Below are 14,731 nucleotides of genomic sequence, written 5' to 3'. Positions count from 1 at the left end.
AAAGAAGAATGAGAGCAGGAAGAAGAGCTACAACTAGGGCTGCACAATATATTGTTTTTTATGTCATTGCGATATCATCTGGCGCACTATACACATTGTGAAAGGCTGCAACATGTCGCGATAGAAACTCAGATTTTTTTGTTAGTTGACAGAAAATATCAGTAGAAAACTGCGCTTTAAGATGTTACTGTCATTCTTTTTTTAGTGGTGCCTTTTTATATTCAATTCAGTGTTTATTTCATTAAAAAAAAAAATGTTGGAAATGATTTCCTTTCATTGTTTCAGCAATCTGACGTATTTTAGCGGAATACTGAAAGCAGCCAAAGGGCAGAACTGAGTACACTTTAATATCTATTTATTTATCGCAAGCGATATTCAACAATGTAATCACATATCGCATATTTTCCTCATATCAGGCAGCCCTAGCTAGAACCATTATTTTCAATATTGATTAATCCGTTGATCTTTTTACTTTGATTAATCAATTCATTGTTCAGGCCATAACATGCCATAAAATAGACCAAACCCCAATTATTATAACTATACAAAATGGAGAAAAGCAGCCGACCAATAACAAATGGTTGGCATATCTGCTTAATAAATGACTTTGATTATTGATTAATTGATCATAAAAGTTATTTTCGGTTCATTATCTGCCAATCAGTTAATCGTGTGTGCACTAGGTAAAAGCAGGCAGGCTGAGAGGAGCAGGATGGAGACATACTGTATGACGCATCGCAGAGAAAGCTGAGGGGGCCATGAGGGAGAAGGGAGCTTTACAACTGAGTTTAGTAAGAGGTCAGCATATGCTAAAAGACTAAACCACAGGCGAGTTTACAGAAGGTCCGTCCTTCCTAATTGATCTATTTTATTTTTTTGGTACCGTACTCCCCAAAGACTAAAAGAGTAGAGGAGAGGGGCGTGATTGCTGTTTTTTATATAGCTAATGTTTGTGTGTTCTCTTCCACATTGTTTTCTTAATGGGAGCTCCAGGCAGTCATTGAAGTATTTGTGAGTAAAAAGTAATTAAGATTACAATGGGCTAGCCAGTGTGTAGATGGAGTTGGGGGGGGGAGCGCAGCCGATGATGACTTGGCTCCAACTCGCCGCCCTTGTACTCATTCATTAGTGATGCATTGGTTCTCGCTCAGCCCTTCCATCTCAGCAGAAACGCTGCCTTCATGGACAAAGACAGGGTTGTGTGGATGTGCTCATTATGTTAATAACTCCCCCAGCTTTTTCAGGGCCAGGGGGGTTGTCTAACTGCGTGTCAATCACTGCTCATGCACACGCCTTCATTCTCCCTTGTGGGGGGAGGGGTTTAGGAGACCGATTTGGGCTTTAGCGGAAATGGGGGTGGGACTGAGAAGTTGTCGATGTTAAAATTTTTTGGCTAATCTTCACAATCTTACCTACAGCACCTTTTAATGTATAAAATAACTAGTAACTAAAGCTATCAGATGAATGTAGTGGAGTAAAAAGTACAATATTACTCTGAAATGTAGCGGAGTAGAAGTAGAAAGTGGCATGAAAAGAAAAGACTCAAGTAAAGTATAAGTACCTCAACATTTGTTCTTAAGTACAATACTGGAGTAAATGTACTTGGTTACATTCCACCAGTGTGAGGAGCAGACGTTGCATCTGTAGCATATGGTGAGAGTATGGCTGAATCCTTGAGTCTGACTGGGAGTGTTGTGCGTGCATGTACAACCTAGGAAGCTGAGTGACTCCTTGACTTTCAGTGCATGTACATGTTATTGACTCCAGTGCTTTGCTTGGCCTTGGACAATTGTTAATCATAATTAAATGTTTTTTTTTCTCTCTCTCTCTCTGTCTGTTACTTGTAGCTGGCAGCGGGCAGATGGTAGAGATGGACTCCACTAAGTCCGGCTTTGTGGGCTCACAAGTGGAACTGCGCTGCATTTTCGTCAACAGTAACCCGCCGGTCAAGATCTCTCAAGTCACCTGGCAGAAGGTCCTCAACGGTAGCAAACAGAACGTGGCCATAGCCAACCCGGCCCTGGGCGTGTCCGTCCTGCCGCCCTTTAAGGAGCGAGTCACCTTCAAGCAGGCCGCGGTTCGCCATCGCACGCCCTCACTGGAGGACACCACCATCATGTTCTCTGAGCTGCAGCTGTCTGACGAAGCGGCCTACATCTGCGAGTATACCACATTTCCTGCGGGAAACCGGGAAAACACGGTCAACCTCACTGTATTTGGTAAGAACTTGTACAGAAACACTGAAATGTTACACTTTTGGAGATTGTCAGTCAGGTTTTATTCTGTTTAAATCCACAACAGCTGTATTTTGAAAGGTTAAACTGGCAAAAATCTTGTATTTAAGCGAAAGCAAAGGCTCCCTGTATGAATATACATTTTAAAAATCTTAAGACGCAGTTGTCAATTTCCCGTCCAGCGCCCACGTCGTTTAAATAGCAAATGCACCTGCGCTCATCTGTGCACCCATGGGCGTGCTGGTCTTACAAGGAGGTGTGTTCAGGTGCATTCTTGGCGTACTGCTATTTTGAGGCAGCAGAAAGTGATCGCGCCATTGACCAGCGAAAACTTTGCCTAGGTTCGTGCACAGCATGCGCACACTATGCTTGTTAAAATAGGTCCCAAGGAGTGTTATTGAATGTTATTGCTGTTATTCCTGAAGAGAAGTCAGAAGGTTGTAAATCTTTCACCCCGATTTGGATTCTCGACTTTAGGCGGACAAAAGACAATTGTTTTGAATCCGATAACACTGGGTCAAACCGACATCTTCCTTTTCTTTATTAAAGGCTAAGAGAACACACTTTACAGCTCTTCAAGGTTACATTGCCACAGGCTTTGTTGTAAAGTAGTTTGAGTTTCTTTGGAATGTTTAAAAAACAGATGCTGTTTCTCTGTTTCCTAAAGCTGCTGCAAAATCACGGTTTACATAAAAAAAAATGAAAAAAAAGTCTGTGATTGGTGAACAGCACCGCCAACCATTGCACCATTGTTGAGTCTCCCTTACTTCATTGAGGACCTCGTTATGTGTACACAATCAAAGTTGAATTGAAAATCATTTTTGTCCGTTTTCACGATACGATGATTGGGGTGATGTGTCGTTTAACACCAGTCCCAGATGTGGTTTTTATAAAATAGGAAGCCGCTGCAGAGAGCAGTCAATAAAAATGGCAGGTGGGACAGAAATCAATAAGGCCACTTCAGAGTGTGTAATTTGGCTTGTATAATCTCATTTTCTGCGGGATGAAATAATGAGCGCCTAAGAAGTAGTTTATCTTGGCAAGAGGCAGCGTTTCAAAAGGTTGTGCGCTGACTCTGATTAGAGATCTAATTAGAAATTAAATGTTGGTGTGTTTTTCCATTAAGTCCCAGTAAAAGAAAAAAGCACTTGGTTTAAGTACTCCCTGTTGCCAGAGTATCTTCTCAGACCCTAGACCCCATTTTGTGTCACAGAGCCTCCCAGGTCTTTTTAGGCTTCCTGCGGCTCAGTGAACGTTAGGAACCTGTGTGCAGATAACCAAGCGGCAGCGTTCAAAGAGGCCTCTTCATCTCTTTCAGTAGTGCTCAGGCTTGAGCCTGCCTTTAGATGTTCTTAAAGTAGATTGCTAATTGGCAACTCGCAAAGGATTCAAATTGGATGACTGTGCATTTGGGTAGGCATAGTGGGTTCTACGTCTGCATGAGCCTTGACAACTGCTTTGGCTTTGAGCAAGGAAAGAAGGAAAACTGCCTGATTTGCGTTCCAAAACAATGTTTACGTCTCTCATCCCCTTAGTTTAATTTACTTTGAAAAGCTGATTGTAGGTGAAGAAGACCCAAAACACAAGATCTTTGTTTAACGAGCTTTAATTACATTGTATGTAATTTGTTTGCTTTATCCTGTCTTCTGCATAGCTCGGCCTATGACACGTATGACTCTGACAACGCCCACGATTGTGGCCAGGGCCAGCAAACGCAAGATGACTGTCGCCACTTGCGTGTCAGCCAACGGGAAGCCGCCGAGCGTGATCAAATGGGACACCAGGTTGAAGGGCGAAGCCACATTCCAGGAGACTCGCAACCAAAACGGGACGGTGACGGTACGGAGCAACTACGTGGTGGTGCCGAGCCGCGAGACCCACAAACAGAAGCTGACGTGTATTGTGACGTACCGAGGCGAAAGGATCACAGACAGCGTGGTGCTCAACGTGCAGTGTAAGAATCTAATTTTATACAAATGTGAACTAAAAATCACTTGTCTTTTCTTTTTGGTTGGAAAATATTCTCACCTGGATGTCCTGATCTCATGAATCATGTTTTCATTTCCTGCCGCCAGCATGAACCGATCGCCATAGTTTACAGTAAACAAGGTCTTCTTGCAAACAGCTCCTAAACCTTTCCAGCTGTACAAAGTCAAGAGAAAGAAAGCAAAATAGCTGCTGAGTATGCACCACACTCCCACCAAGAAAATGTTATTTCAAAAAAAAATATACAGTATTTTTTTTCACTTTTGGTTTAATAATAATTGACTAAATTATCTTTAAAAAAGCAATACTGCAACATAGCCTCTTTAATCAGTCTTGCGCAGAAAGTATATTAGAGTTACAGTTCACTGCTTTTTAGTTAATTTCATTCTCCTATGCACCTATCTTACAGGTGTGTGTGTTATCTATCTATCAATCAATCAATCAATCAATCAATCAAAATACTTAATTGATCCTAGAGGGGAAATTTGGTTTATTACATGTACTCCATTCTTGAGTAGAAATACTGTATATAGACACAATAAGAACAATTAGAAATAAGAAATAAAATAGACAAAATATATAAGATATATAGAAAATTTTACTAAAATGCATAGCATCAATATATATGTGAAAATAGAGACATAAAATATGTCAAATACTGTAATATATACAACAGTTTAACAATAATCTACATAATCATAGTCCTGAGAAATTGGGTCTGTTTGCAGTATAAATAAATGTATTAATGTAAATAAACCGGAGTATTGCGCAGTTGAATTGTTCTTGCAGTATTAACATAAAATATTGATCACAATATCGCACAGTTGAAGATAGGAATAATTATAAACTATCCCAGGGCCTGCCAGTCACTGACACTCTTGAGGGAGGAGTTAAAGAGTTTGTTTGGCCACAGGCAGGAATGACTTCCATTGGCGCTCTGTGGTGCATCTTGGTGGAATGAGTCTCGCACTGTTGGATCATACTACTTATCCTCATATATTTATTTCCCCCCTAACGACAGCAATGTGAAAGTGTTAAAAGTCTGGAGAAATTGTTCATAATTTTTTTTTTTGCAATACTTAAGTTTCTTCAGGAATACACCAGTGTTTTTGGGCATGAACTGACTCCAGTGTGCCTTCCTTGCAGACGAACCCGAGGTGAAGATCGAGGACTTTGATGGAAACTGGTTCCTGAACCGTCAGAATGTTCAGCTGACCTGCAGGGCTGACGCCAACCCCCCTGTCACCATCTACCAGTGGAAACTGTGAGTTTGACTAAAGCCTAACAAAACCCCTTAAGGCAGCATTGCTACGTGTTGTTCTCACCTTGGGTTTCTGAGTGAAAAAAAAAATTTTGTGCAGGGGCTTACTCAAGCTCAGGCAGGCAGTTTCATATAATGGCCCAGTCAAATAGCCTGCTCTTTTTTTCCAACACTTGTTTCAAGACATACATGTATATGTACAAGAAAGTAATCTTCAAAATGAAAAACACACCAGCTACCTTCATCCTGTCCAGAAATGTGTCTGTGTGTATTTGTTTGTTTATAAAACGTGTAATGAAGATAAGACTTGGGCCCCAGGCAGAGCACAATGCTCCCATTATGGTTGCAACACACACACACCGTTATCTGCCTGATGGTCACAGATACTGGGAGATAAATGCAAACAGAGCACGCTTTGCCTTGCTTTTTGCGTTTTGGGTTTTTGAAGTCAGGAGGACCAGCATGCAGATAGAGGGGTAAAGACAGCGTCATTGTTGGTGCTGTTGTGTTCTCTGGAGGGCGCAGAAGGCAGCCGGTTTGTCTCTGACACACACGGAGGAGAGGGCTGCAGTATGGGAGCCGTGGATTAGGCCAGCATACCGCAGGGCTGACATCAGTGTTTTTGCCTCTGAGACTATCACTGCAAATACATGAGCAAGAAAGAGATACAAACATGTTTTCAAGGCCTCGGGGGCTCGCCCAAATAACCCCCGGGTTTGATCTGCTTTGAGTAATTGCATGAAAGTCGGTCATGCAGAAATGATGTAGGTCAAATATACACAGAGACATGGACGGAGTGCAACTCGAATGCAGAGTCGTTTGTTGTAATTTGCACTGATCAAACTCTTTACTGGGTTCTGATGTCCGATTCAAAATAACAATAATAAAACACAGGAAAGGCGGTGCCGCTCTTTGAATATAAAGCAATGTTTGTGAGCGTATCGCAGTTTGAAATGACAGCATTATACAGTAAAATTGAGAGATAAATGTAGCAATTTGTCGTGTAATTGCTCGGGAGAGACTGGGCTGAGAAATATGTCACTTGACACGAGTGGATGTGGATTAATAGACCATTGTGCCCTCATTGTATCTACTCTACGGACCACTGTTGGATTTTAATGAGGCATGGGGAGTTTTTTACCCTTTTCTCTTATGCATAGATTTAGCTCTCAGGGCAGAGACGCTGATATACACACAGCAGCAGCCAACGAAGACGACAAGATAGAGAAGATTTGACCTGCTTGGTTTTTTTTTTCAGTTTTTTTTTTTTCATCAGAGGCAATGGGAGATTTAGGGAGATAGGGAGAATGGAGGAGGAGGGTGAAGAGATGTGATCTAGGAAGACGAGGGCACTGTGCTGACAGATAGGAGGGGACGGCCATTGCTGCACTGAAAATGAGATGCCAAATGTGTTGTGAAGGTTCCCCTGGGCTCTAGTGTGGAGGTCGGCACAAGGCTGTGACGGAAGGATCCGGAACAGGCCGGCAGGATGGCGTCACACTTGTCACCACAAACACACACACACACACACACACACACACACACACACACACACACACACACACACACAAACACTGATAGTATTTTATTTGTAAGTCTTGGCGATCACCTCTACTTTAAGCAATAAAGAAAGCAACACATATTTTTCTTGTAAATAGTTTAGTACTATTCTTTCTGGTATAATTTATCCTTATGATCAACTTAATTATTTCCTGAATTTTGTATCACCTTCAACCCTATAAATGTATTTAGAAATGCAGGAAATGGGATTTTTAAATCGAAAAGATTTTTCTGGCGGAGGACCCCCCAGACCCCCCCCCCCACACACACACACACACACACACACAAACAAACACGAGAGGTGTAGCCACATCCCAAAAAATAGTAGCCACATCCCAAAAAATAGTAATGTCTCTGATAGAGATGTTCCGATACCGATACCAGTATCGGTATCGGCTCCGATACTGCCTAAAACGCTGGTATCGGTATCGGGAAGTACTGGAGTTTATGCACCGATCCGATACCACGTAATGAAGCCCTAAAGAAAATCTACGTTAAAGTAGTTTATTTATGTTCTTTTTCATTATAACTATAAAAGAAAGTTCTGGGGCATTCCTTGTTTGCGTTTGTTCATGTTTCACAAAGAGTTTAACCTGAGCCAGACCGACAACAAAGAAAGAAATCATATCACATCCATACAGAGATAGTAGTATACAGATGTTAAAACATAATGAAATATATGACTCACTGGTATCGGATCGGTACTCGGTATCGGCCGATACGCAAGTTCAGGTATCGGAATCGGTATCGGGAAGCAAAAAAGTGGTATCGGACCATCTCTAGTCTCTGATACAGATCCACATTAATTACATAGACAATCTATTGTATCTAGTATTTATCTAATCCATGAGATAATAGGATCGTATCGTTTTCTTTGTTTTCTAATTCATTTGGCTCAATGTAGAAGCTATAATTGAAATCATTTTCACTTTTCTACTATCTGCATTCATTTTTCTCACGTTTTCTCTGTTCCCCTGCATTGTGTGGAGTGTGCAGACGCCTCGGCATAAACACAGTCCTTGAAGAAAGAATCCGAGCATCTTTTAATTTTTTTTCTTTCTAAGAGCACAATGCCAGAGCTATGTCTCTAAATGGGTTAATGGGGAGCTGCACTGAAATAGCAGAGACTCGACTAAAGAAAGGACACCTTGTTTGAACTTTGTTTTTTAAATGTTTGCTTGTAGGGCATTCTTCACTCGCCTTACACATTTGTTGAGTATGTTTTAAGTGCATAATCTAGAATGCTAAGTGGGGGAAGGGAGGGGGGAAGAATTGTTAATGATCACAAATACCTCAATTACTTATGTGCTATTGTTTCAGATTTAATATTATTTTGCTTTCCCTGGAAAGCAACATTCCAGCACACACATCCTCTCCCTCCACGATGCATTGACAGTTGCTCAAAGATATGGGCTTCTATAAATAAGAAAGCAGTAAAGAAAGCAGTATTATTGTTATCACGGCATTTTGCAGTGTGATTACCTCAAACTCCACTCTAATTAGCTAGCTGACTTATCTCCGTAGTGAAAATGTGATTCTATTATTCATGTCGATTAAAGGCCACCCTTAGGGAACTGTTGCTTCAATCTACCCATAGCTGTGGCTGAAACTCACAGATTACTTAATGCCCCTTTCAATTATATTTAAGTCAGGTTTATTGCCTCTTTTATTTAACATGAGCAGTTAGTAAGTATTGCTAAAGTTGTCTGCGGCTCCTCAAAGACACTGAAACCTTACAATAAACATTACGCATTAATGTAAGAACACTTTGAGGCCATCTAAATAGATGGCTCTTTGATTAAAGATTCTGTCCTTTCATGCTACATATGTGTTAGTTTGAAGTCCAGGAAGCAGTCTCAACTCCTTCTTTTAATGACTATTTTGATCTCTTCATCTTCTTTTTTAAACCTGATTATGAATAACAATCATATTTACATTAAAGCTTTGAAGCATGTATAGTAGGGGTGTCACACTTTCGTTTTTTAAATCAAAAATCAATCTCAATCAAAATATCGAAGTCAAGAGCAGGCACAGCGTAGCTTACCGGCTGGTAGCATGCAGCTAAAGACACAGCGTAACTTTAGCTTACCGGCTGGTAGCAGGCAGCTAAAGACACAGCGTAATGTTAGCTTACCGGCTGGTAGCATGCAGCTAAAGACACAGGATAACATTAGCTTACCGGCACGTAGCAGGCAGCTAAAGACACAGGGTAACATTAGCTTACTGGCAGGTAGCATGCAGCTAAAGACACAGGGTGACATTAGCTTACCAGTAGCCTGCAGCTTGACTATTCCACAAACCATGGCCACTGTCGGAGTCAGAGATAACGGAGAAACAACAGAACTGGAAAATTCCCTAGGCAATATTTTGCCTTCCGAGTGAGTGAGTGAGTGAGTAAGTGAGTGATGAACGAACAGTAAAGCATGTGGGCTCCGACTGGACTCCATGGTGTGTTAATGTGCATCTCGATAAACTCATGGTGCATTCTAGTGTGTCTTGTAAACTCACTGTTGTTGTAAAGTACCCTTCTGCCATCTGGTGGCTCTTGTTGTGGCATTGCCATCACTGTTGAAAAAAATATTATTCAAAATCAAAATGAAATTGAATCGTGACCTTAAAATTGAAATTCAAGTTGAATCGTGGATTTGGAGAATGTACAGTCTTTTGTTCTGCATTCAAGTTTAATGCCCCCTCCGCACAATCATGCAGTTTATAGTGGCATGGTGTGTTGATGGATATAGTGTCCTCCAGTCCCCTCAACCTCATCTGTACACACATGCCACATACATGTATGCACATGGGAATTACTGCACAATCTGCATCGCTTTCAAGCTGTATGGTATGCTTTTCATTTCACTGCCCCTCAGGCACCACACACACACACACACACACACACACACACACACACACACACACACACACACACACACACACACAACAAACACACTTACTGTAGATGTCTCATACAAATGCTCTGGTCACCTCAGAATCTGAGGTGAATTGCAGTTTACCAGCCTTTCATTTCTGCAGCAAATCAATTGGGCTTTGCAGCGCTCAGCATTGGATAGAGGCTCACAAGGTAACTGATTATTGAATCGTGAGGTACTGCATTGACGCTTGTCTGCAGCTCCATTGCGAGGTGGCCAATGAAAAACAACTCCACCATAGCTCTATTACTTTTGTTCTGAACTATGCACACATTATCGTAGAGAGAAAAAATTGCCATGCTTTTTATCCTGAAAAACATTTGCTCCCTAACATGCCATTAACCACATACGGACCAGCTGTTTATAATTGACATTTTATGATGGATTAATTAGCCAATAGCTCATCACTGTGTCGTTCCTCCCCTTCACTGAAGAAGCTTGTTGAAAGCCTGTTTAGTGCAGCTCAAGTGCCTGATGTGTGGCCATTGTTAGTGCGAGACCTAATTTTGTTGACTCTCTGTGATTTCATTTAGTTTTTCCCCGGCTGTAATAAATGGAGCATTACATTGTTTTTAATGTTCTCGCACACCAGCAGATCTTAAAGTGTCTCTTCGCCAGAGAGCAAGCCCACGAGTGAAGGCAGGAGCTCTTTGACTACGTTTACATGCACATAATATTCAGGTTTTTGCCCGTTTTCCGAAAAAGACAATATTCCGACTAAGCTGTTTACATCGCTAATGAAAGTGAATATTCCACTAATGTTCACGTTTACATGCAGCCGTGCAAAAATAGGATTTTTTTCAACGTTTTCCTCTGGTAATGGACCGTCTGTGAACACCGCCTCACTCTTTCATTCCTTCAACCACCTTCCTGAAAATGAATGATTAATGACGTGTGCGCGTATCAAAAAACCTGTTGATATTCAAGTCTTTTAATGTTAAAAGTAGCTGTGTTTCTCCTTCCGACCAGCGATGTGGTCTTTTCTTTTGGCCATGCATCTCTACCACATCCCTGCAAACTGTTGGCTGGTTGGTTTGTGTACAGCAACCATAGGGCCGGCTGGTAGAGCGGTCACCTGCCAATTGGAAGGTTGGTGGTTCGATCCCTGACCCTGCAGTCCCATGTCGAAGTGTCCTTGGGCAAGACACTGAACCCCGAGTTACCCCCGATGCTGCTCATCGGAGTGTAAATGTGTGTGAATGTTTATCTGATGAGCAGATGGCACCTTGTACGACAGCTTTGAGTAGTCGTTAAGACTAGAAAAGCGCTATATAAAAACAGTCCATTTACATAGCAGCGCACAGAGCTGACCGCAAGCCATAAACAGGCAAACTACGCATTCTGAATGCACTGTATACATGCCCAAAGAATGCTTCTAAAACCTAATTAATACCAGCATACCCCACGTTTTTATAGGAAAATGCTAAATTCGGAGAAAGGCCTTATTCGGAATATTGGAATATGCCTTTACATGACCTTTATCAAATTTGGAATATTGTCATATTCAGAATAATAGTGGAACATTAGTGTGCATGTAAACATACTCATTGTTTACAGAAACCAATGTCACACACACCCAGCAGCTCACCACAGTCAGCCCGGAGAGCAACTTGATGTCATCACAGTCGCGTTTGTAGCTTGCCTTAAGCTAAATCCATTCAGAGCAGCTGATGAAGCCGATCCAGGGGAAGGCAACAGGAAACAGCTAATTGTCCTGAAATCTGATGCCTTTTCTCAGCCTCCGGGCTCCGTTAAAAAAGGGGCCCGGATGATAGAACGGAGGGTGGGTGGGCTCATGATCTGTGACCTTTAAAGTGTGCTGACCTGATCAAAGAACACGAGCGAGTCTGAACGCGGTAGAGACAGCCAGCCATGAAGACAGACATCTCAGGCAGGATAAAACAGGCTCCAGTTCACATTGACAGCCCAGCATTTTGGTAGATTCTGCATTTATCACTTGATCAGCTGCCTCCCCTGACAGCTCCCCTGAGTTTCGAGTCCAGCCATGTGAGCTGTGCCGTGGTTGAGGAAAGAATCCCCCATTTCACTGCCCCCAACCCTCCTCCCGCCACTGTCTGTTTTGTATTCCACATACCAAACAGGCCTGTGTCCTCAGGCATCAACTATGTACCTGCTTGGACCTGCTGGGATTCCCTGTCCTCATAATTTAGTTTGGACTTGATGGATGATGGCTGAAATATAGCGCTGTCAAATATTCCTGGTATTTATCTCACCCTGACACACACACACACACACACACAGACACACACACACATACATCCAGGTTTGTTTGTCACGAGAGACTGTATTTTTTATGCGCTTTGAATTGCTTTGCTGCTCCGGGGAGAAGGATTTTATTTATTTTTTCTGCCGTGGTCTGGTGTAATTCTGCCTTTTTCATGGTGTCTGTATTCTTTCCTCTCTCCCTGTCTCTCTCTCTCTCACCTCAGCTTGAACGGCTCCCTGCCCAGTAATGTGGAGATCAAGAACAACACCCTATTCTTCAAGGGACCGGTGACCTACGACCTGGCCGGCACGTACGTCTGTGACGCCACCAACAGCATCGGGACTCGCACTGGCATCGTGGACGTCAACATCACAGGTAGGTTGATAAAGGCGCTTGCTTTCCGCTCTCTCTCTCTCTCTTCAGTAACTCTGGCATGGCTTGCATCAATACAGTACCCCGCTAAAAGATGGAGTCAGGGATCCGTCAGACCGCCGTCCGCACAAATCAACACAAATATCCGTCCATGCACACGCACAGACCAGAGCAGATTGCCTGTAGGCCTAGGTATCATTCAAACATTTTCCATACCAGTACTGACACCAATACTGCGACTTCGATACCTGTTCCTGAGTACTTTTTGTTGGTACCTATTTGATCAAATCTATTTTAACAAAAATAAATAACAACTTTACACATTGTGGCACAAATGTTTTTTAAAATTTTTCAGCTCCTACTATGTGAGACGTCTCAGTTTTTCCTGCGTGCCTCTACGACGTGTAACGTTAGACAGCCAATCGCAGACATTACTAGATCTTGGTAGAAGCATGCTGCATGCTTACTGGCTCACTGACGCTGATGAGGTTTAATCCTTAGGTATTGAACTTTTGGTATTGAATGACTTTGGCATTTTTCTCATACTATTGATAAGATACTCAATGCTATTGAGGCAATTTGGTCGGTGCCTAAAAAGTATTGAATTTGGTACCCAGCCCTTATTGCCTGTGTGTTGTGGATGCTGTTCTCACCTGCCCGGGCTGTGCTACTCCCTGCTGCACTGTGTGGCAGGTTAGATGAGAAAAATAAATAAATAAATAAATAACTGTCTCCACAAACACTGTGAGAACACAACAGCCGCCCCCTTACTTCCCCCCCCCACCTGCCCTGTTACGCACCCAGGCGCATGTGTGGGAGCGATATAAAGCAGTTCTTATTATCGGCGCCTAAAATAACATCAAGGAGAATGAGGATTTTGAGGTGAGGGTACTGTATTGATCATAGTTTGCTCGCATCACGCTCACATTTCTCCGAGAAGCCCGTGCCTCCTTTATAGTCGAGCTCTGCGTTCCTTCTTTTGTCTCTTCTGTCTTCTGGTGAAAACAAAAGTGCTGAACAAAACTGATTCAGTTCTCTTGCCTTCCACATAATCGTTGGCACACACGCACTGTGGTTCCTCTGGGTTCTCATCCATAGGAGACCATATTTTGCACTCATAGCCTTTGCTGCAATATATATAGCAGATCTGACTTTTGCTATACGTAGGACTAATGTAGGAATCTTCTTCTATTGGTAGCAGCTATGTGTGTGGTATTGGAAGACTGTCACAGTTTTGCTCTGGTCCGACTGGATAGACTTTTTTTCCCCCTGTACTCGTTGTGCTGCTTGGTTTCTGGGAAGTGGGGGTGTTCTAACTTGCATTGCTTTGCATGTTGACTCATGTTGTGTCTCTGGGAGCGTTGTGCCTGGTGCGAAGTGAACAGCTGTGTATTACAGTATCATTGCATACCGTCTTTTTCTGTTTCCTCTCTTTCAGTGTGTTATTCTCGTCTGGTAAGGCTAAGGCTAGGACAAAGCAGCTTTGTAGGATATGATGTCGTTACCTGCATTGAGAGAAGTTGCCAATCCAAAGTAGGCGGTTGGTGTACTAGTGCGATAATGGAAATCTCAGAGGATCTTGACTAGCCCGTACTTATCAACCAGGAAAGTGAAGAAGTAATACTGTCAGGAAATCACCCTGCACCAGCTTGTATTGAGTAATTGTGTTCCAAGGAGATTGTACTGTTGCATAAAGTACTGTATCCCTTTGGAAAGGCAAAACAAAGGCACCAAAGTCATTTTCTATTTCTGCTTTTTCATTGATTGCTTAAATTAACAAACCACATTGCTATTGTCCCTCCAGACTTTCTGTTTATTCTCCTCATTTGTTCGTATAATTCTATTGAGTGAGTGAGGAGAACAATGCATGGGTACATAATTTAAGCGCATTCAGTTTCAATTTATCTGCATACAAAATTTGAATCTGCACCTTTTTTTAACATATATACAGTATATATTTAAAGCCCTGTACATGTTTGCAGGTTGTTTAGCAGCATGTTAAAGATAATGTGATGATTGAATTTAAAGCTGGCTCCCAGCAGAAGGTAGTCATTACTTCCTATCCCTCTGTTTGTTTGCAGTAATTAATACACTTAGTTATTACGTGTCATTCAGAGACCCACAATTAGGCATTTAAGAAAAGTGTTCACATTTTGACAACTTG

The 14,731-nt window shown here is 42.1% G+C and overlaps 1 protein-coding gene across 6 annotated transcripts in view; it reads left to right on the top strand.

The window, feature by feature from the left end:
• Nucleotides 1-14,731, top strand: part of nectin1b (nectin cell adhesion molecule 1b) — a 236,945-nt gene that overhangs the window by 59,973 nt on the left and 162,241 nt on the right. For all 6 annotated transcript variants that reach the window (XM_039818720.1, XM_039818736.1, XM_039818754.1 and 3 more), the window contains exons 2-5: nucleotides 1,848-2,219; nucleotides 3,889-4,188; nucleotides 5,367-5,484; nucleotides 12,419-12,570. In XM_039818720.1, the coding sequence (XP_039674654.1) occupies nucleotides 1,848-2,219; nucleotides 3,889-4,188; nucleotides 5,367-5,484; nucleotides 12,419-12,570 (942 nt within the window). The remainder of the gene's footprint in view (nucleotides 1-1,847; nucleotides 2,220-3,888; nucleotides 4,189-5,366; nucleotides 5,485-12,418; nucleotides 12,571-14,731) is intronic.

The sequence above is a fragment of the Perca fluviatilis genome, chromosome 2 (genome assembly GCF_010015445.1).
Source record: "Perca fluviatilis chromosome 2, GENO_Pfluv_1.0, whole genome shotgun sequence".
NCBI classification, from domain to species: Eukaryota; Metazoa; Chordata; class Actinopteri; order Perciformes; family Percidae; genus Perca; species Perca fluviatilis.
This window is presented reverse-complemented; position numbering and strand designations above follow the sequence as displayed.